Source organism: Elephas maximus, chromosome 15 (genome assembly GCF_024166365.1).
Source record: "Elephas maximus indicus isolate mEleMax1 chromosome 15, mEleMax1 primary haplotype, whole genome shotgun sequence".
NCBI classification, from domain to species: domain Eukaryota; kingdom Metazoa; phylum Chordata; class Mammalia; order Proboscidea; family Elephantidae; genus Elephas; species Elephas maximus.
Window position 1 is genome coordinate 12606936 of NC_064833.1, and position 27615 is coordinate 12634550.

Genomic DNA, 27615 nt, shown 5'->3' on the forward strand with positions numbered 1-27615 from the left:
ATTCTGTAACTCTGGGGTTCAAGCAGAAGCTGGTAACTGAAACACAGCCGGTGCCTCTCCCTCACTTGCTTACTGAAGAGAAAACCCTGAAAACGAAGAAAACCTCAAAGCTGAACTCTGACCAGACACTCCACATGTTGTGGGAATTGAGTGGCCCGTGGGCTCCCGACACAACAAAGCTTTCTTTAATGAGCACTTGCTTCCTCTCCAACTCATTTGGTTTCCAATTGATTCTTTGTGACTAAACAGATGGTAGGTGCCTTTCACTCGCATTTCTTCTGTCATGAAGTTTTTGGCAGATGAGGCAATCTCTGTTCATATGACCAACAGCTAATTCCCAGTCCACAGCAAAAATTAACGGACCCTGACAAGGAAAGATGGTGCTGGCCCTGCTCTTGCCTCTGATTTCCACCCACACACAAATGTTCCTCTCCCAGAAGGGTAAACTGAGGAAAGATGAGAAAATACATTTTGGAATTATAGAACAACGGGTATAAGTCTGTATGCATGACAGAGAAACAAAAAAAAAAAAGGGAGAGAGGGATAGTGGGCAGCAGGGAGGGAAAAGAGAGAGAGGGAGTGAGCAAGGGAAGGAAGGGAAAAAAAAAAGAGGTACCAGATCATGGTCTTTTCTGTGCATCTTACCAGCTATATATCCATCTGATCACTGTGTGACAACCTGAGTTATGATTTTTAGTTGCTGTTTTCTTTGACCTGAGCGGCAGCCTTAGCTCTAACAATTCATCTCGAATTTGTTAATGGGTACTCACTTGATTCCAGGCAGAGGGCTAAGTTTTTGCTGAAGTCTCAGGACTGTTCAAGGTAGACTATAGTGATATAGGGTTACTAGCCATACTTATAGTTTCTCTTTCTGAAAAGAGAACTTATTCCTGGGATAAAGGAGCCCCTCCCTCCCCCTCCAATTTCCTCACCCCTGCAGTGATTATTGGATTGAAATGAATCCAAAATGGTGTTTTTTGTTTGTTCAAAAAGGTCAGATACCAAGGATAAATGAGACAGAGCTAGGGGTACGAGTGAAAGAGCCTGAACGTGAGATTTTTTTCTTCCCTTAACCTATCTGCCAGAGTTGGTTTTGGCTAAGATAAGAACTTCCCAATGATCTTTGTACTGCAGCCCATTTTTTTTAAAAGGCTGTTTTGATTCTTCCCATTCCCTACGTGCAATGCTCCATTTGTCTTTAAGGCAGCTTATTTTACAAGCTGGGCCTTAAATTATATGACAGCCCTGAACCTGCCCTTGGGATTGAAAATCTCAAACCACTATCAGACGAACTAGCTTTATCCCCATATAAAGCTATACACTCCTGCTCCTTACTCATTGGGTACAAGTTGCTACCACAACTCAATGGTCTTTTTAAATCAGTGTATCTGTTTATCACGGACCAAGTTGCTTACCCTGTCTGAAGCCTTAGTCTCCTCGTCTGTAAAATGGGAATAACAATGCTCAGTTCCCATGGTTGCTGTGAGGATTAAATGAGCCATGTCCATTTTTTCAGTAAATTGTGGTTCCTATTCTTTTTTGAGCCCCAGTATTTTCAACTGTTGAAAATTTTCGTTTGTTTGTTTGTTTTATTTTCATCTGTTGAAGGGACTAAGAATACACACTTCCCAGGGTTGCTAGGAGGATCAAATGCACTATTGGACTTATGGGCTCTTTGCAAATTCTAAAGTGCTGTACAAATGTCGTCTTTCAGTATGATATGAGTTTCTGTTTCCTACAGTTCCACAAGCTGCTATAGGCTGCCCATTCACCCCCGCTGATCTCTGCCTTCCCAGGAAGCATCAGATCATGATACCAACCCAAAGCCTGTTTGAAAGACAGACTGCAGAGAGTAATTAGAACCTCATGTCTGGAAATGATTTAGATAGAGCTGTTTGCAAATCCCTCGTCATTCTTTCTGAGAGTCTATTTCAGAAATGAAAGGTTTTCTTGCCTCCTATGTACACCAACAATGCAAAAGCAAATTCGGAACCCCTGGATGCCTGAGTAGCTCTATAATTAGATAAAAATTACGTTTTGATGCACTATAGTTTGTGTGTGCAGAAATAAATGAACGCTGAGGAGCTGGTGCTGAGATTTCCAGAGGAATTTTATACACAATGCCAGTACCTTGCTTAGAAAGCCTGCCTCATAATTAACACTTCAGCTATAGAGCTTTTTTTTTTTTTTTTTTATGGCCATAGGTCTTTAAAATGCCTCTGGTTTCCTGGATTTCACCGTGAATTTAGAGAAAGAAAGCCAACATTTCTTTCAGTCCTTATTACGTGCTAAGCTAAGTGTTATATTACATTATTATTTATTTTACCTCAGATGGTCCTTTAAATAGGCTTAAAAATCCCAGTTGTACAGATTAGAAAATGATACTTAGAAGATTTAGCTACCTTGCCCAGAGTCACTGTTTTGGAGCTGCACATAAACCCTGCAATGGCTTTGTCCTCCCTTTGTCTGTTTCAGCAAACCCAGGGGGAAGTGTTGATGGTTCAAAACTGTGCTAGGGGCTCAAGTGGATTCTGTGTGCAACTCCTCCCAAGCATCTCTTAGCATGTCATGCACCCCCCCGACCCCCACAAGAGTGTACACAAAAGCCTAATAGCTAAATGGGCAGCAAAGCATCGACTTTATACATTTCCAAGTAAATGTCTGATCAGCCTACGGAAAGATATGATAAAAGCTGGAATACGTGATGTGGCTGAAGTCAAGAGGCCATGTAGGGCTTCCTATTTCATCCGCCTTTAATCTCTGCTGCCCCCCCATCCTCAGTCTCCTTGTGTGATCTCATTGTTAGGATGCCTTGAAAGGTGTATATAAGGTACACCTCCCAGTACCAAAGGGATGAGTGGGGCACACCTGAGAAGGCATTCACCTCTACTCTGGACCAGGGTTGAGGAGGCCTGGACTTCCTTGCTTACAGGACAAGATGGCCTGGCCAAGGAGAAGAGATGGCCAGGCCTCCTGCCATGCAGGAGATTGAAGCTCTGGATTCCCCACAACTCCAATGGCCCTAAGAGGAGAAGGCAGCAAGCTCTGAGCTGTACATGAGCCCTGGCCTTTAACCATGACCCTCCAAGAAGAATGGGGTCCACTGAACATCCTGAATGGGCTCTGACCATCCAGGTTTGCCCTTCCTCCACACTTGGGAGAGCACAGTAAGGAGGAAGAAAAAAAAAATGGGAGTGTGGGTGGGAGTCGTCTTTCCTATGAAGACTGGCAAGGTGTGGAACAGGGTCTAGTCCTCCCTCCCCGTGAAAAGTATAAGTCAGCAAATGTTTATTGAGCGCCCTTTGTGGTTCTACTTCTGAAAATTAGCCAGTGAAAACCTTATGAATCACAACAGAATACAGTGCTAGAAGATGATCCTCTTAGGTTGAAAGAATGTGACTGGGGAAGGAGCTGCCTCAAACATACCAAAGATTTGAGGATGGTGCAGGACCAGACAATATTTCATTCTGTTATACATGAGGTCACCATGATTTGGAGCCAACTCAATGGCAACTAATGATGACAGCGACTTTGTGGACTCAGCCCTATGCCAGTTGCCATGGAAGAAACCAGAAGAAACCTGAGCCTTGAATGGTGAGCAGAACATTCCCCAAAGAGACTAGAGGGAACAAACATTCTATGTAAAAGTACAGAGGTGCAAGTAGCATAGCATTTGGGGCACACACTGCCTAGTCCACGGAGTGCAGGGAAGTGAGAGAGAGAAAAGTCCAGAGAAAAAGCCATGGCAGCCATGGAGGCCCGCTCTGCCACACTGAGGTCCATGGGCTGTGTCTGGATGGCCGTGGCGATCACTGAAGAGTCTGAGACTCCTGCTGGGCAATTTCAAACTTGCCTTTCCCCAGTTCATTCCTGTCTTACACTTTAAACCAAGACATTCTTATTCTCAATGGCTGTGTTGTGTTATTGAGACACATTAGCTGCAGAACTGGCCCCTTCTCTCACATGCTGCCTGACAAGGCACACCACCTGCATTCTCCTTCACTAGCCTCCCCTGGGTGCCCAGAATAATAGTGTGTTGTCAGGGAGTGTTTTTCCAGCCTGTTTGGGGGGAAGTTTCCTATCTGCCCAGAGCCCTCTGGGAACCTGCTGCTGCACAGACCTTCTGTTCTTATCTAGAACTCCTGCAGAGATTTCCTGTCAAGGTGATCCATAAAATTAAAAAAAAAAAAAAAAACTCCAGCTTCAGTAATAATAGCTGGAGCTACAGTAAGAGTCACTTCTCAGTCTTCATGTCGCCTGACCCTGCCGAGGTATCTGATGCTCTTGGCGACTCCCTCCTTGTAAAGGTCTTATCTGTGGCTGTACTGATGCCATTCACACCTCCTGTGCAGCTTATCTGACTAACCCAGAAACCTATCTGACTAAAAAAAAAAAAAATCTGACTAGGTTTCCTAAATTCCCTGTGCTGCCTTCTCTTCTTCTGACCTATTAACTTCTTCCACAGCTTTGTCTTTGGTCCTTTTGCTTCCTCCTGTACACACTCTCTTTGGGCAAGTTCTTCCCCTTTCAGGTCTTCCTCCCTCCTCACCTATTCACTGATGACTGCTAAGTCTGTATCTACATCCCCAGACTTCCACAACCTCCCTCTGTCTTCTGGACATCTCCAACGGGATGGTTCACAAGCACCAAACATTCAACCTGCCCCAAATCAAATTAATCAATGTCGTTTCCTGTACGGGCTGGCTTTTCTTCCTACACTTACCCAGTTAATATTGTAAAAAGATTAGCGTCACCCTTGATGACTTCCTCTCCAAAAAGGACCCTCCCACACATGCATACACACATCACCACCTGTCTGTCAGTTTGGCGTGCTATGGTGGCTTATGTTTGGCTGTAATGCTGGAAACTGTGCCACTAGAAATTCAAATACCAGCAGGGTCACCCATCATGGATAGGTTTTAATGGAGCTTGCAGACTAGGAAGAAAGGTCTGGTGATCTTCTTCCAAAAATTGACCAATGAAAACCTTAGGGATCACAAAAAAAGTTGTCTGACTCACTTGGTTTGGGCATGCCATCAGGAAAGACCAATCGCTGGAGGTAGACATTGTGTTTGATGAAGTAGAGTGCCAAGAAGGGTGAGAGAGTCTCTTAGTGAGATAGATTGGCACAATGGCCTCAGTGATGGACTCCAACATGCTGGCAATAGTAAGAATGATGCAGGACCAAGCAACATTTCATTCAACGGCAGCTACCTATCTACCTACACACAGACACAAAAAAAACACTTATTAAGATGACCTCCAAATCTTTCCCTGACCTCCTAATTAACCCCGCTGCTGCCCAAGTTCCTCCTTTGATAACACATTCCTTAACTACTTAAAACTTATTCTAAACACTTTCTCTCCTCTTCACTCCATCCTCCATCTCCCACCACAGTTGTCTTTTTAATACACAGACCTGATCATGTACCTTCTCTGATTAACATCAGCGCATCTCCTAAAGGACAGAACTCCCTACCACAGCATTTATTGGACCTCTTCCTTTTCCCACTTGTCCTACAGCCTCACCTGACTATTGGAAAACTCTTATTCCTCTAATGTTTTGTTTATCCTCCCCACTCTTCCTTCCCTAAAAACCTTCTCTTCAACCTCCAAGGTCTAACCTGAATATCATCTCTCTTGTGAAGCTTCCCTGGATCCCTTTCCTGTTTTCCAAAATGTGGTTGTTCATAACACTTTATAGTGCATAACATACGATATCATAGTTCCTCATTTAAATGTCCATACTACCTTCTAGAGTAGGAGCTCCTAGAAGATGAGGAAGATGTGTCATTGGTCCTGGTACACCTTTACCTGGCACTGTGGCTGGGAAGAAAGTTTATTGAATGAATGAATAGCATGATGAAATCACAGCTGCAGAAAAGATTACTGCAACCATGGGAGAGTTATTTCTTACCACAGTGATTAAATAGAAGAATGACGTAGCACAGCAGACTTTCAATCCAAGCTCCAACACTTGCCAACTGAATGACCCCTGGAAGTTATTTTTCTCTGAGCCTCAAGTCCTTATCTGAAAAACAAAAAGAGCGAGAGAGAGATCCAAAGGCCTCTAAGTTTCTTTGGGAGAATGGAAATGAAATAGTATATATAAAGTGCTTACTCAAGTGTTATTAATAATAAATAAGAAAGTTCAGCCATAAGGATAGTAAAAGACAGTATTAGAAGAGGAAGATGAAGCCAACATCATTCATTCAACACATATTTATTGAGTACCAGCCTGTGGAAGGTATCAAAGGCCAGACAGAGGAACTTCAGTTTATAGAGGAAAGACCAGATGTAAAATCTCCCACCACTTCTATCAGCACTCCCTTTAACCTGCAGTAGTTGCTTGACTGAAACAGCAGTGGAGAAATTAGAGATACCAGTGTGGGACACTAATGGCTGGACAGAGACTAGAGAATGGGGGCAAATTCCCAAGGAGAAGCAACACATCTGGTGAGGGATTGCTTGATCAGGAAAGGATACAGTCAAAGATGCCTCAGAGATGGGATTTTAGCTACACTAAGTTGATAGAAGCAGCCTGACACCTAGCAGAGGTGTCTAATAGACAGGGGGCTACGATGGGACAGAACTTTGGACTCAAACTTGGAGTGATGTTGAAGCTTTGAACAAGGAATAGACTACCAAGGAATAACCATAAGAATTAAAATTTACTGAGCACTTAAATATGCCAAGGCTTAGGTTATCTCATTTAGTCTTAAACAAACTCTATGATTATTTCCATGCAACAGATATGGAAATTGGGGATTATACCATACAGCTAGCAAATGGCAAAGAAGGCAGTGAACACGCGAGGAGCCATCACTGTTGTAACCCATTACCTAGCACAGTGTTGGCATATAGAAGATTCTGAAGAAATGGTTATTAAACATTACAAGGGAGGAGAGAGAAACCCAATGAAGTCCTATACCTCGTGAACAGTGAAGGTGGCCCAACAGCATGGCCCTTATAACTCTGAACTGTATTCTTTTCTCTACTTTCTTCTGCTTTAGATGGTTAATAGTTTGACAACAAAGGAGAAAGAGGGAAGGCTCAGCCCAGACCAGATAGAGGTTCAAGGTATAGAAGCTTCCATACTCGCTTGTTTCTCTGGGAGACAGTATTTTTTGAAGAATGATCAGCAGATCACCTGCATCAGAATTTTATGCAATGCTTGCTTAAAATGCAGATACCAAGGCCTCGCCAATGAACTGCTGCATCAGAAATGCCTGTGATGGGGCCCACGAATCTGCATTTTTATATCCATCTTCCAGATAGTTCAATTGACTCTTAAAGGACAAATAATTTTAAAAAAACAAAAACCTCATTGCTGTCAAGTCAATTCCTACTCATAGTGACCCTATAAGACAGAGTAAAACTGCCCCATAGGGTTTCCAAGGAGCAGCTGGTGGGTTCAAACTGCTGGCGTTTTTTTTTTGGTTAACAGCTAATCTCTTAACCACTGTGCCATGAGGGCTCCAAATGGGATGCTTCATTTAGGAGCTTACATTGGTTTTGTTTAAGTCAGAAACATCATCTCAAGTGAAGTATTATCATGATTATTATTTGTTAAACATCTGGACAGTTATGAGGCCCGAAGAACTGTAAAAAGAGAAGAATAGAGACCCTGGGGCCAGTTTGAAAATTAACTGCATAAACATAGAAATTCTAAGTTTTCTGAAATTAATGGAATAAGTCTTCAAAGAAGCTGTTCCTGATGGGGCAAGAGCTGGACAAGTGGCCAGAACATGTCAAATGAAGACGAGAATTACTCAAAAAAAAAAAAAAAGGTAGGCAGAATTGCAACATATCAAAGCCCTCCACAGTCTGAACTCTAGCTACTTTTCCTTTAGTTAAAATAATAATAATAATCCCCTACCTATATTGATCTGGAAAAGCTATGAGCCCTACCCTCTAGTCACCATGAAGTCCTCAAACATGCCATGACCTCCCCTCTTTCAGGCTTTTGCTTGTACTGTTTCTTCCCTCTAGAACGCCTTCCTTCAGGCCCTTTCTCTGAAATCCTGGTCATTCCTTAAATGTCTCTCTAACTGCCTTCCTTTATTCTCCCCAGTCAGAATAAATTCCACATTTCTCCGTACAGAGAGGCTGGAGAGGGTAGTGGAGCCAGACTACCTGGGTTTAAATCCCATAGCACATGACCCTAAACAGGTTATCAACTCCCCTGCTTTAGTTTTTCATCTGTAAAATGGGGCTTCCCCTAATACCTATCTCAAATGAGCAAAAAATGTAAAACACTTAGAATAGTGCCTGGAACATGTATTTGATAAGTGCTGGCTATTATTATTCCCATAGCATTGTGTTTCTTTCTCAATTAGAGCCCTATTGCCCTCTCTGACTTTTAGCTCCTCCAGACCAGGGATCTTGTCATATTCACCTCTGTTTTTACAGTATCTGATACAGTGCCTGGCACCTAGTAAGATTTCAGCAAATATTAAAATAATAATTGGATGCATGAATGAATGAGAGACTACTGCAGTGCCTGGCACATGTGAAACTTCTCAGAAAGCATTGCCTAGTGGGCTTGATACTTGATTAAATGAATAGTCAAATGAAGGAATGAAGTAGTAATTGAACGACGTGTGTAATTGAACAATGGAATGAGTGAGTGAATTAGTGGACAACCATCACTTTTACTTCATTCTCTGCCTTCTGCATGTCTGGAACTGTACCCTCAGTCAGGCAGTATCTGGCACATAGCATATTCCATGCCAACCAGTGTAATCTTTAGCCAAAACTGAGCCGCTTAGGACTGGTGCCAAATCCATTTTTTGGCATCAGAATAGATGGAGAGGGAGGTGTCTCATAAAACCCATCTTTAAGGGACAAGGGTATGTGGGTCCCTCATACACCCAGATTACTGAGATAGAATCCCGGCGGTGTTTCCTTTGCAGCAGTTGCCTGATGAGAAAGGTGAATGGTAAAAGGAAAAACTGGGCAGGAGCAATAAGTCAAGCCAAATATTTGATGTTCTTTGCAAGTTTCTCAATACAGATTCTAGGAATGGATGTAATAAAAAATGTCTCCCACTGGTAGCCCTTTTCTTGAGCCAAGAGAACTTTAGAAGAACTATTGGGTGCAAGGGTGGGGAGGGTAAGATCATAGATGCGACTGCCAGCATTGCTCAGTGGGGGTCAGATGACTGACACAAGTTGCCACGCTCTGTTTCCCTACAGGATGATGCCGTTGGCCATCCAGTTTTCCGTTCTGATTATGCTGCACTCGGCTCTGGTCCTCATCACCACAGCAGAGGATTATAAGTGCTTGCCCCTCGTCCTTCGGAAAACTTGCTGTTGGATTAACGAGACCTATTTGGCACGGAATGTCATCATCTTTGCATCCATCTTGATTAATTTCCTGGGTGCCATCCTAAATATCGTAAGCATAACAAGTCTACCAAGCCTCTGATGTCTAGTGTGCAGTCAGGAATCAAGAGTTTATAGGGTTTGATGTTTCTTGCATTGCCCTTCCTGGGTACCAGCTATCTGTGTGTGCTTGGTCCAGCCCCAAGCTTAGGGACAGAGAGCAAAGATGTGGCTACTATGAGAACTGTGCATTTCACTGTTGGCAAATTGCCTTTTTCGGAGCAGACGGGGTGATTTGCTCCAAAAGACCTGAATTTCCTGTCCTATCAGTGGTCAATTACTTATAATCGTAAATAAGGGTTGGCATTGATTAACAATCTACCTGCTATGTGCCATGCACTAAAGGAGGGGTTTTGCCCATTTTTCATATCTAATCCTCACATAAGCCCCGTGAGGTTAAGTCTCCTTATCCCCACTTTATGGCTGAGGAAACTGAGGCTCAGAGACATGAAATAACTTGCTAATAAGGTCTGTCAGACTCCATGACCCATGCTCAATCATGTGCTAACAGGTAACTCTGGGAGTGGGAGCAGGGGGGAATGGAAATAAAATATCTTCCATTTATTGAGCACCTACTGTGTGCTACAGGTAGGTATTACCGTCCCAGTGCGATGGATACAGAAACTGTATCACAGGCAGGTGTAGCACCTTGCTTATGACTTTCTAAGAGTTCATATTTGATGTGACGTATAGAACTCAGATGACATTCCAACTGCCATGATATGTATCACTGTTTTGAATTTGGTGATTCATGTTTCCATGATTTTGTTTTTCTCTCTAGAATGGTATTATGGTAGCTACAGATATTTTCTGTGTATATACAAACAATCCGCGTTGTCCATGACTCGGGGAGCTAGAATTTAGGGCTGGTTTATCTAATTCCAGGCTTTGAACTTGGCATCTTGAAAGAAGCTAGTGGAGGCATTGTCTTGTGGCTGGAACGATCACTGTGCCATTTGCGGCTGAGGGAGTCTCCCCAAGTGTTCAGGGAACCCCAACTATGGGGACTCCTACAATTGTAAACCTGTCCTTGGAGGTTTAGACTGCCCAAAATCCACTGTGGTTGTCCTTGTAATGAATGAAGGACTGTGTGGGACAAAGAAAAGGGAAAATCATAATCTAATGAGAGTCATCATTTAATGAATATTTTATAGATTATGGCAATTGACACGCAGGTACGTATGATCATTGATCAACAGCCTGCATTCTCATAGCCAGGATCACGAGTCTTGATGACCAACCATATATTTCTGGGGTGCAGAATTTAGAAACAAGCTCACAGGGTTACCTCTGCGGCCATCTGTGCCTCAGTGGTGTAGTAGGAAGATCAGGCTTTGGAGTCAGATAGACCTGCATTCAAATCTCAGCTCCACCACTGACCAGCCTGGTGACCCTGGACAAGTTACTTTACTTCTCAGAGTTTCATATTTTTCATCTGTAAAATGGGGATAAAAATAGTAGCTACATCACAAGGTGGTTGTGAGGCTTTTTTCACAAAGTGTCTGGCACAGAGGAGGCATTCAGCCAAGAGTAGCTATTATTTTCTGAGCACCCCAAGCCTTCGGCAGCTGTGTCTGGTGTAGGCAATGCCCACCATCCCAATGCAAAGAGTCTTTCTAGAAATGTGCCTCCTCAGATTCCTTGAGTCCTTGAATCCCCTCACTGCTGGTCTGGACACAGGCTGAGAGCTTACCTTGGACCTTTCCTCCTGCCATCTGCCTCTCTCTCCCGAGCCCCACAAACACACTCCAGTGACCCCAAGCAACATGGCCCACAGAGCAGTCTTAACCTGGTTTTGTGACTGGCATGCAAATGCTTTTTCCGAGCCAGGACTTCCTTTGAAATAAAAGAAGCAACAAAGCTGGCACTTGCATTCTGAAGCCAAGCACCCCTCTAGTGCTGGGTCTACCCAGGCTTTTCCTGATACCCAGCAGCTGATAGCACACTGCTCCATTTCCAGCATCACACTGACATTGTTGTTCCTGTGTTTTTTGTTGTTGTTGTTGTTGTTTTTTAATCCGCAGCTGTGGTGTGATTTTGACAAGTCGATACCCTTGAAGAACCTGACTTTCAATTCCTCAGCTGTGTTTACAGATATCTGCTCCTACCCAGAGGTATTTATTTACAAGCTCCCCTTGGTGAGACTTGGGCATAGACATCCAAAGACACAGGACTGGCTGAGGGCCTTAGAAAGAACTCACGAGGCCTGTTTTCCTCCTTCTGCCTCTTCCTCCTTCTTTGATTCCTCTTCTCCTCCCCATTTTCTGCTTTTCCTTCTCCTCCTTATACCTCTTGCCTTTCCCCCTTCTTCTCTCACTCTTCCATTCTTTCTCACACCTCTGTCTCTCTTTTCCATTTTTACCGTTTCTCTCTATCCATTCCCTCTTTCCTTTTGTCTCTTCCTCATACATATCTCCCCTACTCATTTCCCCTATTCTTCTGTAAACTGTAGCAGAATGTGCCATGATCTCCAGTATCTGGCAGAGCACAGAGTCACTGTTCAAACAGTGTTTCCTACATTAAAAAAGGAAGGAGAGAGGAGAGATGGAAGGAAGGAAGGAAGGAAGGAAGGAAGGAAGGAAGGAAGGAAGGAAGGAAGGAAGGAAGGAAGGAAGGAAGGAAGGAAGGAAGGAAGGAAGGAAGGAAGGAAGGAAGGAAGGAAGGAAGGAAGGAAGGAAGGAAGGAAGGAAGGAAGGAAGGAAGGAAGGAAGGAAGGAAGGAAGGAAGGAAGGAAGGAAGGAAGGAAGGAAGGAAGGAAGGAAGGAAGGAAGGGAAAGAAAGTCACAAAGGTAGAAAATCACAATTAAATTTAAATCCAAGAGGTATAGAGATTGCCCAAAGCTCCATAGGGTCAGGAGCTATCCCACCAGGGCAGGATACCCACCATCGTGATGTAAGTCTGACCCTCTTTTGGCTACATAGTCACTAGTCTGGCCCTGGGCCTTGTGGTCATCTAAGGAGTCAAAGGGCAGCCAAAACCTCAGTATCGGAAGCTCTGAGTCAGGAGGAAGAACAGCTGAGATGTCCTATCAGATACCAGGCAACCCCCTCCCCCGAGATCCAAAGTAGACTCTTGTTTTCTAAGAGGCTCTCAGAGACCACCCCAAAATGTGGGTGGAGAAAAGGCTCTCTGTAGTCTCTCCTAGAATCACCTAGACCCGCAAATTGGTCTGAGAACGTTCTGAAAAGGGAAGTGAGCCTCACACTCCTACCCCAGTTACAGAACACCTGCTTGATATGCATAATTTCATTAAATTCTCAATATTTTTGAGGTTGTTGTTGTTATGTCCTGTAGAGTCAATTCTGACTCATAGCGACCCTACAGGACACAGTAGAACTGTCCCATAGGATTTATTTATGAGGTAGGTGCTATTATTGTTTCCCTTTTATAGATAATGAAACCAAGGCTCAGGAAGTAACTTACTCAGTGCCATTCATGTCTGACTCCTTTCCTTTTTTCCTCTTTCCTTCCTTCTGTCCTTCCTTCCTTCTTTTTTTAAGTCAGTTATCAAGGCTTGATACAGTAATTCAAACCTTATCTGCCTTACTCCTGATCTCATGCTTCTGAGTCCAGGCCCACCCCTAGAAGAGGAAGTGGACTCTCCTTTGGGAAATGCAGGGCAGGAGGGAAGTAGCTCCTGTTTGGGGGCTTCACAGGGCAGGCTGTAGTCCTGGGACTTCTTCCCACCAAGTTGAGAGGGAAACTTTGATTTCATGGACTCTGTAGGGCACCAGCTTCCCCAAGAACTCCTAGGCTTGAAGAACATGAGGACTGGCAATGTCCCGAGATGCAGTAGGTAGGCCAAGAATCTGATGTTTAGAGCTAAGACAAAGCAGGATTTCCTTGCCACCTGATCTCCCTTACTTTCTAGCACTGGAACGTTGAGTTACTTCCTAATCTCTCTGAGCCTCAGTTTCTTCATCTCTAAAGCGGTTGTTGTGGAGTTAAGTAAGATCATGTTCTCATGGTGCCTACCTTTATAAGTTAGCATATGTTGGGTTTCTAATGTGGTGTCGGACATGAGGTAGATATCAATCTATGCCTCCGCTTCCATCTGAATCACCTCTGTATCGTCTTGATCTCAAACTGAACTTCCAAATTTGGGACCACCACATGCATGGGTGCGCCAGTTCTAAGAAAGTGGTGGGTGAATGTTTTTGATCATATAGCTTCATTTCTGTGCCTCAGTTTCTTTACTTGTAAAATGAGGGTAAAAGCCGTCCCTTTCTACCTGGGAGGTTGTGAAGATTGAGTTAATTCATGTAAAATCTTGAGAGCACCACCTTATATAAGTATCTGCTCAATAAATGCCACCCATTATTATTGTTTTTATTATTTCCGGTTCAAAACCAGTATACACTGCCAATGTATGTTCATCTACAGGTTACATACCTGTACTACTGTGCTAATATATCGCGTGCATTTTGAAACATATTCAAAAAATGGAAATGTTAAAAGGTAAGGTAAAAGAAATATAAATAGTAGTTTTACTATCTTCCTCCCACACCCAAAGGATCATCTTCCCTAAAGGTCAGCAAGCTGTGTCCCAGGCTGTATCCAGCCTGTCACCTATTTTGCAAAAGAACTTTTATTAGAACCGAGCTCTGCTCATTTATTTAAAATTATCTATGGATGTTTTTATACCACAACAGCATGGGTTAGTAGTTGCAATAGAGATGATATGGTTTGCAAAGCCCAAAATTATTTATTATCTGGCCCTTTACAGATGGTCATTTGCTGACTGCTGACATTCCCTTGGGTACAGGGAGCCCACAGGCCTAAAGATGGGAATCTGGACTCTTTCCATAACCAGCTACTACAACCACCTAATATGCCTTCCTGATATATATGGCTGCACTAAGTCTCTAGGGGTTTTTCAGCCCAGCTAGGAGAAATTGGACATTCCGACTGTCTGAAAGGCTTAATCCTGGCTCATCACTTACACATTGTGTCCCCAAGCAAATTGCTTTATCTCTCTGAGCCTCGGTTTCCTCATCTATATACCTAACCTTTCTGCCTCACTCCATGAGAACTAATACCCAGTCTAATATTTGTTATTAAATGGAATGATTTGATATAAACATAAGGATCTTTGTAATAGATGACGTAAAGTATGATTTAGTTGTATATAGGAAGTTTATCAGTTACTAAAGATGAGTGAAATTGCAGGAAGATCATGAAGAAAGCTATATTCCAACTATAATTGGAGAGACAGTCTAGGGGAAGGAAAAGACTTTTTATGTAAATTTGCAAGATGTATGCAAATCACATGCACAAACCCAGAAAGCCGTTATCTCATACACCTGGATGTGGTCCTCAGGAGACTCAGTGGGAAGAGCACTGAGCATTTTAGAATCAAGTCTCTTCCTTATCTGCTCCCACTCAACTAAATAAATAGTTTATTATGTTTGCAAGAGCAGTCAGAGCTTGCTAGTTTTAAAGGGTCTCTGAGAGCCAGTTTTCCATAGAGGTGTATTTGAGTTTGCAAACTGGCATCTGGACACATTCTCTCCCTTTTCTCCCCACCTATTTAAATTCTACCCAGCCTTGAAAGCCTCCTTTTTTATGATGTAGTGTTTGGCAGTCCCAACTGCCACTCTTCTTCCTGCCAGCTTATATACCCTTATAAAACCCATTGCCATAGAGTCGATTCCAACTCATAATGACCCTATAGGAGTAGAACTGCCCATAGGGTTTCCAAGGAGTGGATAGTGGATTTAAACTGCTGACCTTTTGATTAGCAGCCAAGGTCTTAGCCACTGTGCCACCAGTGGTTATATATATACCTTTATAGTATCATCTTAATACCCACACTTCATCCTTTTTATAATTGATTTATCTAGGTAAGACATAGCTCCCATCCCCTCCAATTCGTAAACTGCTTTAGGGAGAGAAGATAATAGCATACAGTTCTTCAAAATTACCCAAAGGGACTGGCACAGAACAAGGCCCAAAGTCCATGTTTAATAATGTTTCTTAAAAGAGAAAAAGGGTAATACTTCCAATCAATTAACAGGGATGACATTTGTCTTCCACCTGGAGCAACAAAAAACAAAATATATAAATGATACTTTTCAAGGCACTGGATATCAGGCAATGAAAGGCAGTGATCCCTGAAAGACAAGAAGCACATGAAGGGAGCCCTGTGATTGCCTGAGCTTGATGATTGCTTTAAGAGAATTTTCAGACAGTGGTTCAGGAAGGGAGAACTCAGAAACCAGTGGACTCCCTGATTTGTAAAGACAGAGCTGAGAGCCTGGGGAGACCAAGGTGGCTACAGTTTGCAGGACACATTACCAAAGATAAGAGAACTTCATAGAGAAACCCAAAGATCTGCAGAGGATCCAATCAGTGCATGCATTTGAGGAAACTAAGGCTGGGAAAGGAATCATCCACGAAAGGATTCGTGCCCGGCACTTCCACAGGGCTGGAAATTGTGTTTGTCCTCACCAGCCAGACAGAAAAACTTCATAGTGTATGGGGCATCGGGTGGAGTAATCAGAAGGTTCTTGTTTCAGGAGAGTGGAATAATTAGCCCCAGACTCTATGCTGTTCTGATGCATCCTAAAAATCTTAAAGGTAAAATCCAAAAAGATCAAACTGTTTCTAAGTATTTAGAAATTACCAGAACAAATACCAAGAATATTAGGAGGAATATAAAAATATCCAGGCTCAACAAGGTGAAATATGATTGTCTGGCATCCATTCAAAGATTACCAGGCAGAAAAAGTAGGAGAAAAATATGACTCATAATGAGGAAGAAATCAACCAATGGAAGCTAACTCAGAGCTCATGTACATGTTTTAATTAGCAAAAAAGGACAATAAAAGAGTTATAACTGTATTCCAGATGTTCAAAAACTTAAAAAGAGACATGGCAGATAGATAAAAGATCTAAAGATGGAAACTAAGATGTATGAGATGAAAACTATACTGGATGGGATTAATAACAGATTAGATATTTCAGAAGGAAAAAAACAGTGAGATTGAAGATATACCAGTAGATACTGTCTAAAATGAAATACAAAAATAAAAAAGAATTAAAATTTAAATGGCATCGGTGAGCTGCGGAACAACTTCAAGCTGCATAATGTATGTATAATTGGAGTCCCAAATAAAAAGGAAAGAGGGGAGAGGAGAAAAAACTACTTAAAGAAATAATAGCCAAAATTTTTCCAAGTTTGATGAAAGTATAAATCCACAGGTCCAAAAACCTCAATAACCCAACCACAAGAAACATGGAAAAAACACATATACACACAAAAACACACATACACACAGAAAGAAATGAAAAAAACACAAAAGAACAAATTGATAAACTGGCTGGCATCAAAATTTAAAACTTCTGCTGTTCAAAAGGATTGTTAAGAGAATCAAAAGACAAGCAGACCTTGGAGAAAATATATGCAAAGCATATATCTGATAAAGGACTGTGTCTAAAATATATAAAACTCTCAAAACTAAATAGTAAGACAACAAACTGAACTCTTGCCTTCATTTTTCTGGTTAATTCCTCAAGTAGAAATCCAAACCCTCAGTGATTTAGCAGGAAAATTTATTCACTTTATTCACAGAGTTCTTGGGTAGTATAAATAGTTGATCCACTCTGCTGCTAGCCAAAAGGTTGTTGGTTCAAGTTCACCCAGAGGAACCTGGGAAGAAAGGCCTGATAATCTACTTCAAAGAAATAAGTCACTGAAAACCCTATGGAGCATAGTTATACTCTAACACACATAGGGGTCATGATGAGTCAGAATCAGCTCCACTGCAAATGCTCACTGGTTATTCACTGTAGTCTTCAAGCCTAAGCAGATATTCAGGATTAAATTAGATTTTCCTGTTAAGAGGGAAGTGCAAGCTGGGGAGGAGAAAACCACTAACTAGATAGTAGCAAGTTTTAACCTTGGTAAAAAGAAAGACAACACACAGTATGGGCAAAGTCAGCACAACTTGACCAAGGCAAAGCCACAGAAGCTTCCTAGACACATCCAGACACCTTGAGGAACCAAGTTACTGGGGTGAGGGCTGGCGACCATGATCTTGGGGGACATCTAGGTCAATTGGCATAACATAGTTCATAAAGAAAATATTCTGCATCCTACTTTGGTGAGTAGCACCTGGGGCTTTAAAAGCTTGCAAGCAGCCATCTAAAATACATCTATTGGTCCCATCATGTTCAGAACAAAGAAGAATTAAGAAAACTAAAGACCCAAGGAAAATATCAGTCCAAAGGACTAATGGATCACATGAACCACAGTCTCCACCAGCCTGAGCCCAGAAGAAATAGATGCTGCCTGGCTACCACCACCAGCACTCTGGCAAGGAACACAATAGAGGGTTCCAAACAGAGTGGGAGAAAAATGTAGAACAAAATTCAAATAAAAAAAAAAAACAGACTTACTAGTCTGACAGAGACTAGAACAACTTCCAAGACTATGGCCCCCAGACACCCCACTAACTCAGAACTGAAGCTACTCCCACAGTACACCTTTCAGTCCAAGATTAGACAGGCCTATAAAACCAACAATAACACACATGAGGAATGTACTTCTTAGTACAATCAAAGTATAGGAGACTTAATGGGCAACACCTGCCCAAAAGCAAAGAAGCGAAGACAGGAAGGGACAGGAAAACTGAGCAAATAGACATGTATAAAGGGAAAGGAGAGAGTGCTGACACATTGTGGGGATCGCAACCAATGTCAGGAAACAAATTGTGTATAAATTTTTGAATGAGAAACTAATTTGCTCTATAAACTTTCACCTAAAACAAAATAAAATTAAAAAATAAGATTTTTCCAAATTTCCACACTAACAGACCCACCAAATAATTCAAACACTAGAATCAGTGTCAAATAGTTTCACTATAATTTCAGAACTTTTTCTGGTCAACCAGAGAGATATTACATAAGCTCATTTTGCTTCTCCACAGAGCTAATTTTGTGCTACGGCTAAATACGTAGGAGAATTTTTCCCCTGCTACCAACAGTAATCAATATTTGGAATTGCCTTTACTCACTAAGAGCCAAAAGCCATAATCACACAATGTGATCCAGAAAGAAAACCTACTTCGCTGAAGTAGGAACAATCTAAATGGCCCACATGTTCAAAAGAAATGCAGATATCTCAGATGGTGGTGGCAGAGGGTGCATGGTAGGCAGTAACAGGATTGAAACTAAAGTCAATAACAGGGCCCTAGACCTTGCCAAGAGTTTGGATGTTATCCTGAGGACACTGGAAAGTCATTGAAATGGTTTTGATCATTCCCAAATGAATGTCTAATTAGCACCAACTACGTAGCAGGTATCATACAAAGCACTGAGAATACAGCAGAAACAAGGGCAGGGCTCCTGCCAGCTGAACATCAGTGTTGCAGGGGACACAGACATTAAACAAGTAAGGAGTTCACATTTTGTCCTAAATCATGGGAAGCCATTGGAGAGTTTATGCAGGGATGTGACATGATCTGATTTGCATTTCAAGACCACCTCTCTGGCTGCTAGGAGGAGCATGGTTGACAAGGGACAAGGAGTTGAGCCAAGAAGACAGAAGGAAGTTGTAGTAGACCGTGGTGGCTGTCTCTTGGTTACTAACCCAAGAAATGGAGAAAAGAAAAATTCAAGATAGATTTTGGATGTACAATTCACAGCCCTAATGATAGATTGACTATGGGATGAAGGAGAGGAAGAAGTTAAGGATGACTCCCAGGTCTCTAGCTTGCCACACTGGGCAGATGGTGATGCCATGTCTTGAAATAGGAAAGAGCAGTTTGATGAAAAAAGATCAGAGCTCAGGAAAGGGCAAGCCTCATTAAGGGAATGAGATGGTCGGATTGGAACTGTGGAAGGACTGGTCTTGCCCTAGAAATTACATCCATGGTCTCCTATGATAGAAACACTTAGCACCTGTGTAACCTTAACTATGTCAATTAACCTATGAAGGTCACCATTTCCTCCACCTTAAAATGGGGAAGGGGCCCTGGTGGCACAGTGGTTAAAGCACTCATCTGCTAACCAAAAGGTCAGTGGCTCGAACCCACCATCCGCTCCCTGGGAGAAAGATGTGGCAGTCTACCTCTTTAAAGATATACAGTCTTGGAAATCCTGTAGGGCAGTTCTACTCTGTTCTGTAGGGTCGCTATGAGTCAGAATCGACTTGATGGCAATGGCTTTGTTTTGGGTTTGGTAAAATGGAGACATTATCAACTGTCTCATTTACCTGCCTCTCAGGGTTGGAGGGAGATTTTCCTGTAAAAATGTCTGTGAAACCACTTTATGCACCCTCAAGAGTGAGGGCTCATGATAAAAGGCTATGATGTGTTAGGAGCAGCACTGATTTGGTTAACAGGCAGCCCTGTCATTCATCACTGGCTCCACCAATTACTGGCTCTGTGATCTCTAGCAATCTAGTGAACCTTTTAAATTCTCACTTAATTTGTTTAAAATAAAGGTTAATCACCTTTCTGGTTTGAGTTTCAAAGGAGATAATTAATGCCTAAGCATTTCACTCTGGGCTTTATCACCTTGAGCTGTTTGACCTTGGATGTGTCACTTAACGTCTCTGGGCTAAGGTGGGTAAAGGCAACATCACCTGGTATAAGTTAAAGAATAGGCTTTATTGGAAACTTACAAGCCACGAAGGGGCCCTCAGTGTTCTTTCATTGTCCCCTGATGAGATGAGCAGGGGTCTGTGGTTTAGGGGAGGGTTCCTCACCCTTGCTACTCTACCTTTTTCCTATTCAAAAGTCATAACAGCCTTGCATGAGGGACAATAAATATTACTTGGGCTCTGGGCAGTCTATAATAAACACAGCTGTGCAGGGAGTTCTCTGGGAAAGCTAGGTGCTAACACCAGGTGACCCTGTTAGACATTGGATTGGGGCTCCTGGGAAAAGGGAAATTCTTGGACCCACAAGGAGTTGGGATGGTCCAGTCCCAGGCAGCCCACTGACAAGCAATCCAAGCTTCTAGGATCATTTTCTAGACATTCCTTCTTGACTCACTCCACACTCACTAAGCCTCAGGCATCATTAAATTGAGAATAATTATAGAACCTAAATCATGGGTCATTGTGACAATAGAACAAGATAACTCAGAGACAGCAGAGATGGCAAGAGCATGCTAAGACAATTGGTTGAGGCAACAAAAAGAGAAAGATCTATCAATCCTTTGTGCAAATGGATTTCTATATTTGGCTGTTATACCTTCAGGAGGCTTGGTAGAAAAGGGAGGAGGGCAACACTTTCAACTTTTCTGTCTGCCTATGTTATTAACCAAACAAAAAACCGAACCCATGGCCATCAAGTTGATTCTGACTCATAGGGACCTTATAGGACAGAGTAGAACTGCCCCATAGGGTCTCCAGGGAGTGACTGGTGGATTCAAACTGCCAGCCCTTTGGTTAGGAGCCTGAGCTCTTAATCACTGTTCCACCAGGACCCTGCCTATGTTACTAAAAAAAAAAAACCCTCCTTAAATGATTCTCCAATATACCCCAAGGAATTGCTTCTCCTGACAGCTTGATCCTTTACACTTTTGTGTTCATGCTATTCTATATTCCCAGAATGTTCTTCCCTTTCCATTTTCTATCTTGGGAAATCCGATCCATCCTTCAAAATCCAGTTCAAGCTCACCTCTTCTGTAAAGCCTTCTCCATACTCACCTCCTCCTCCTAGGATGTGTTCCTGTCTCTGTAGTACTGTTGCATCTGATCACTCGCTGGCAGAGCACATACTATCCTATATTAGTGTTGTCACTCCTGTGTCTATGTCACCTTTGAGGTGATGCCTCCTTTAGGCCTGGGCTCTCTTATTCACCTTGGGTCCCAGTGCCTAGCACCATGCCTTGATTGCATGCTTATTCCTTTTTTTTTAATTTAACTGTGTGCTCCTATAAGTTTTTGCTCAAAGGGCACAATCATTTCAATGGCTTTTGATTCAGTGCATGATTCATAATTTGCATTGACAAAGCCATGTGCGACCCTTTGTTGTGATGCAGGTAATAATCAAACAGGACCCCTTGAAATCTAGTCCCCTTTCCTTTGACCTTTGGCAAAATGGAGAATCTTGGGAGTTCCTCTGGATGGAGAAATAACTCTGGAGAATGGACTTATCTCCTGCTCACCTCACCCACAGTTTCCTGCACACCGACATCAAGATGACTTACCAAAAAAAAAAAAGTGTCCAAAGAAAGAAGTTGAAGAAAGCACATCATCCCATCACGCAAGGACATAATTGGATTTATTAGGAAAGAAGAGGCAAAAGTAAAGGACTTGCAGGACCCTGGGCACCTGGAAGGCAGGGACAATGCCTCGTTTGTTTCTGTGCCCACCCCAAGCACCACGAAGTCTCTCAGTGGGAACTCTGAGTCAGGGCTCCACCAACATTTGACAAAAGGATGCATGAACAAGTCAGTTTGGCTTCAGAAGTCAGTAAATATCCCTTCAGTGGCTGCTCAGGGATTTTTGGAAATTCTTACTCATCACCCTTGCCTATACAAAAATTGTCTCTTCATGTAATAGAAGCAAGAGGTCAACCAATTGTTACAAAGAGCCATGAAGAACAATCCCAGAAGGTATTTAGAAGTTATCAAGCCCATTATGTCCCAAATTTATGATTTTTTTCCACATCCAAATAAAACCCATAATATCATTAACTTATTTTTTTAATCAATTCACCCTTTTGGCCCAAATACGTACTTTAGGCTCCTCCAAAGAAATTATAGCTACGAAATCTTAGGTAGGATGTTAGATGTACTGATTACCTTTTCTAATGCATTAAAACAGTTATTTAAATTTAAGATATTTGTCAATTCCTCACCTAAAATGATCCATGTTCCACCCATTTTAATGTGAGAACCATACTTAAGAAACTGACCTAGTCTAACCAGACCACTAAGTTGATAAGAAAAGTAAGGCATAGAAAAGTCAAGTAAGTTCCCCAAGATTAGCCAGAGCTGGCATATAACTATGCAGACTTTCTGGCTCCTGACCCAATGCCCTCCCAGGCCTATGTACATTCATCCATTCTAGAAGAAACAGTCCTGATTAGGTAGTAAAAGTGCAGAAATGAGTAAAATAATACCCTGCCTTACAAGAAAGTAGAGTGAAGTAACCATACAAACTACTTTCTAGAAGTAGTTGAGGCATACTTTAATAATGAACTTCTAAATACTACCAAAGAATATTCAGGAGCAAAGATGGGGGAATCCCAAGTCATCCTTTCCTCTTGGCCACGTTGCCCACAAAGTCACTTTTACCAAAACTGGTTGTATCCAGGTGTCCTAGGTGCTACTTTCCAGCTGTGAGATCTTAAACAATTGCTTTAATTCTGTGAGCCTCAGTTTCTTCACCTCTTAAGTGGAAATTATGACTCCTATCTTGACCAGTTATTTTGAAAATTACAAGAGAAAATATTTGTAAAGATCAAAGTACGGTTCCAAAATGAACCGTTGTTAATGTGAGTTTTACTCTTTTTTTCCACTGGATGGCCATACTCTGAACCCACCATCCAGAATGATATATTGTGACACTCTGAGGGAAAGAGGCTGAGGAACTTCCCGCAGAAGGCAGAAATCTGGCCATGCTACTCCAATATGGTGGCTACTTCAATAATCCAGCTCTTGGGTGGTTCCAAATTTACAATCTGAACAGTTATTAGACAGGGTAATCAATGTTACACTGAGCTATGCAGGGTGCTATAGAGAAATGAGGCAGTATCCAGAAGCACTTGGATATATCCATAAAGATTTCTTAGAGGAGATGACACCTGAGCTGACATTTATCAGAGGAGTAAGGCTTAGTCACATGGATGAGAGTTGAACAAGAGGGCACTGGGGCTGCAGAGCACTGAGGCATTGAAGAGGAGGGCATATTTGGGAAACAGCAAGTAGTTAGTGTGGCTGGAACGTATTTAGGAGCTTGGAGAGTAAAAGGAACTCTGACATATAACAAAAGACCTTGTAAGTTTTGCTGAGGAGAGGGAACATAATCTAAGGGAATGAAGGGCAATGAAAGAACTTCGAGTTAAGGAGTGACATGATCAGATCTGTGTTGTAGGAATATTACATAGAAAATGATAGTGTGTATTATGTGGAGAGTCAGGGCTAGAAGCAGACAGAGCTGCCAGAAGACTGTCCTGGAGCTGTAGGTGAGAACTGTGAGAGAAACAGGTTGGAAGGACAAAGTTGGATGGATTTGAGATCTATTAAGGAAACAGGCTACAGACTCTATGATGGCCTGCAGTGGAGTGTGGGGAAGAGAAAAGGAACGAAGATGAGCCCAGGGTCTGTCATTCAGGGCATTGTGTGAATGGTGATGCCATTCAGAGTAAGAGGAGCAGAGGTTTGGGGGTTGGGAAATGTAGAGTTCAACTTTGCATCTGTTGCATTTAAAGAGCCCCTGATACCTCCAGCTGGAGATACCTGTATAAAGAGACCTACCCAGATCCATGACTAGGGAAGTGAGCCTTAAAATGACTGATCTGAGTAACTTCCATGATCCTGTTGAACCTGACCACCCACATGCTCTATTTTCAGTATTTCGTCTTCACGGGTGTGCTGGCCATGGTGACCTGTGCGGTATTCCTGCGACTTAACTCCGTCCTGAAGCTAGCCGTGCTACTGATTATGATCGCCATCTATGCCCTACTGACCGAAACCATCTATGCAGGCCTCTTTTTGCGTTATGACAACCTGAACCACAGTGGAGAGTAAGTGCCCACCATTACATGTTCAAAAAGTGCATGTTCAGTGGAAGGTAGAACCCACTAGGGAACGGAAACTCTACCTTTAGAGTTACTGGGACTTGGGAACTGATTGGATGTTGACTTTCTCAACTCAGGCATTCTCTAGCTTACAAGTCTAGGACAAAACCTTTAGTTTTCAGCTTTATTATTTAATTACAAATTAATTAAGCATTTGGACTAAATAGCAGCTCACATCTCTTCCAACTGTAATAATTTATGATTCCTTCCACTTTAGGGACTTCAAGACTTGTAGGATCTGATTATAATTTGACAGTAGCAATATTAATAATAGCAGCACCCAGAATTAAACAAAGCTAATGACTGGTCATATTTACTTCTGCATTTTTAAAAGGATAAAATACTTCAGATATTGTTGAAGTTCTCCTTGTAACCTTCCCCAGCATTATTTTCCTCTTCTCCCCAGATCCAACTTCTAAAATGCCACATGAAGAATAAAAACCAAAGAAACCAAACCCATTGCCATTGAGTCAATTCGAACTCATAGCCACCCTATATAGGGAAGGCCTAATTTGTTGTTAGGCTCACGGAAAGATCAAGTGCCACCCCTGACCTTTATTTCACAGCATCCAGCTATCCCCCACACCACCCCACCCATCCATGCACACACAAAATGGCTAAAACTCTGAACTTGGTGCCTAAGATGTGAGTTTTCATCCTGTCTCTGACACAAAAGAGCTGTATGGCCTTGGGCAAGTGGCTTCTCTCTGGGCCTCAGTGCCCTACCTATAAACTGAAAGGCTTGCAAAAGATATCTTATTGCGTATGGTACACATGACACAGAATAGCATGGATCCACTAAAACTCACGTCGTTGAGTATTTGATTGCAAGGGATCATTTTCAGAATTTATCACTAAGTGTAAAAGTAAGTTACAAAACAGCATGACCCAGAGGCAGGGCCAAGATGGCAGACTAGGTAGATGCTACCCCGGATCCCTCTTGCAACAAAGACTCGGAAAAACAAGTGAATCGATCACATACATAACAATCTACGAACCCTGAACAACAAACACAGATTTAGAGATGGAAAACAAACAAATACGGGGAAGCAGCGACTGTTTTCGGAGCCTGGAGCCACAGTCCCAGTCAGGTAAACTTGGCGCCGGGCATCTGGGCCCAGGGGAGCTGAACTCATAAATCTTGTGACAGCCCAAGCAAGGGATGCAGCCCTACCCCCTGAACTGAACCCAGGAGGGGGCCCAGCTGGTAAGCGTGGGCGGCGTGGCGACGGCTGGGGGGAGAACTCCCGGGGAGGCAGTGACTGGTTTTGGAGCCGGGAGTGCTGCATTCCAGCCGGGGAACGCTGGCGCCAGGCATTTGACTGGGCGCTGTCATGGCGCAAGCATGGGGCGCAGCTCCACTCCCCTGAACTAACCCTGGGAGGGGGCCCACCCGGTCCGCGGGGGAGGCGCGATGACGCGGCTGGCAGGACGAGAAATCCCCAGGAGGCAGCGACTGATTTTGGAGTGGGGAGTGCAGTGTCCCAGCAGGGGAACCTTGACGCTAGACTTTGGACTGGCAGCAGAGGATCTGACCGCGGCTTCAGCAGGCCAGACCCCCGGGGGCGATCTCCACACAGCCAACACGCGTAGGCGACATGCCCCTTGGGAATCTCAGATATAATAGTCATTCCAAGCAAGACAAGCAACTCTGGCTATATTCCGAGGTGCTACTCTCCTGTCTCTCTGATCCCTCCCCTACCCTCCCCAGTCGGCTTCATTAACATTGGAATTTCCTAAGCCAGAGGGAGAACATCTCCGGCTCCGCGGCAGCTTTGCTTTTCCCCCTTTTTTTCTTTTTTTTTCTTTTGGTGTTTTCCTAACCTACTCTTCCGGCCTGAGAGAAGGAACCACAAAAAACCCAGGGACCAAAAATCCATCCCTAATTGGACTAAAAACACAGAACCAGCTACAGCCAAGCATATATGATACAAATCTCGGACTTTCATCCTTATAGGGAACAAGGTGGTGGTTATAATCCAAAGGCAGTTCTGATGGGGATCTGACTGCATTTTTTTTTTAGTGGAATTTCTGGAAAAACAAGTTTCCCAGTGATGGCTCGGAGACAGCAGTCGATATCAAACCACATAAAGAAGCAGACCATGACAGCTTCTACAACCCCCCAAACAAAAGAATCAAAATCTTTCCCAAATGAAGATACAATCCTGGAATTATCAGATACAGAATATAAAAAACTAATTTACAGAATGCTTCAAGACATCAGAAACGAAATAAGGCAAACTGCAGAAAAAGCCAAGGAACACACTGATAAAACAGTTGAAGAACTCAAAAAGATTATTCAAGAACATAGTGGAAAAATTAATAAGTTGTAAGAATCCATAGAGAGACAGCATGTAGAAATGCAAAAGATTAACAATAAAATTAGAGAAATAGACAACGCAATAGGAAGTCAGAGGAGCAGACTCAAGCAGTTAGAATGCAGACTGGGAAATCTGGAGGACCAGGGAATTAACACCAACATAGCTGAAAAAAAAATCAGATAAAAGAATTAAAAAAAATGAAGAAACCCTAAGAATCATGTGGGACTCTATCAAGAAGGATAACTTGCGTGTGATTGGAGTCCCAGAACAGGGAGGGAGGACAGAAAACACAGACAAAATAGTTGGAGATCTCCTGACAGAAAACTTCCCTGACATGATGAAAGACGAAGGGATATCTATCCAAGATGCTCATCGAACCCCATTTAAGATTGATCCAAAACAAAAAACACCAAGACATATTATCATCAAACTTGCCAAAACCAAAGATAAAGAGAAAATTTTAAAAGCAGCCAGGGAGAAAAGAAAGGTTTCCTTCAAGGGAGAATCAATAAGAATAAGTTCAGACTACTCAGCAGAAACCATGCAGGCAAGAAGGCAATGGGATGACATATACAGAGCACTGAAGGAGAAAAACTGCCAGCCAAGGATCATATATCCAGCAAAACTCTCTCTGAAATATGAAGGCGAAATTAAGATATTTACAGATAAACACAAGTTTAGAGAATTTGCAAAAACCAAACCAAAGCTACAAGAAATACTAAAGGATACTGTTTGGTCAGAAAACCAATAATATCAGATAGCAGCACAACACGAGGTCACAAAACAGAACATCCTGATATCAACTCAAATAGGGAAATCACAAAAACAAATTAAGATTAATTAAAAAAAAAATGCTCATAACAGGGAATCACTGAAGTCAAAATGTAAAAGATCACAATAATCAAAAAGAGGGACTAAATACAGGTGGCATAGAACTGCCATATGGAGAGTGATACAAGGCGATACAGAACATTACAAGTTAGGTTTTTACTTAGAAAAATAGGGGTAAATATTAAGGTAACCACAAAGAAGTATAACAACTCCATAACTCAAGATAAAAGCCAAGAAAAACGTAACAACTCAACAAACATAAAGTCAAACACTACGAAAATGAGGATCTCACAATTTACTAAGAAAAACGTCTCAGC

General features: G+C 42.5%; 1 protein-coding gene across 1 annotated transcript in view; it reads left to right on the top strand.

The window, feature by feature from the left end:
- The window catches only part of ADCY8 (adenylate cyclase 8), a 224148-nt gene that overhangs the window by 161229 nt on the left and 35304 nt on the right, over positions 1-27615 (top strand). Inside the window, exons 10-12 of the mRNA XM_049853746.1 lie at positions 9198-9399; positions 11411-11500; positions 23920-24092. Coding sequence (XP_049709703.1) covers positions 9198-9399; positions 11411-11500; positions 23920-24092 — 465 coding nt within the window. The remainder of the gene's footprint in view (positions 1-9197; positions 9400-11410; positions 11501-23919; positions 24093-27615) is intronic.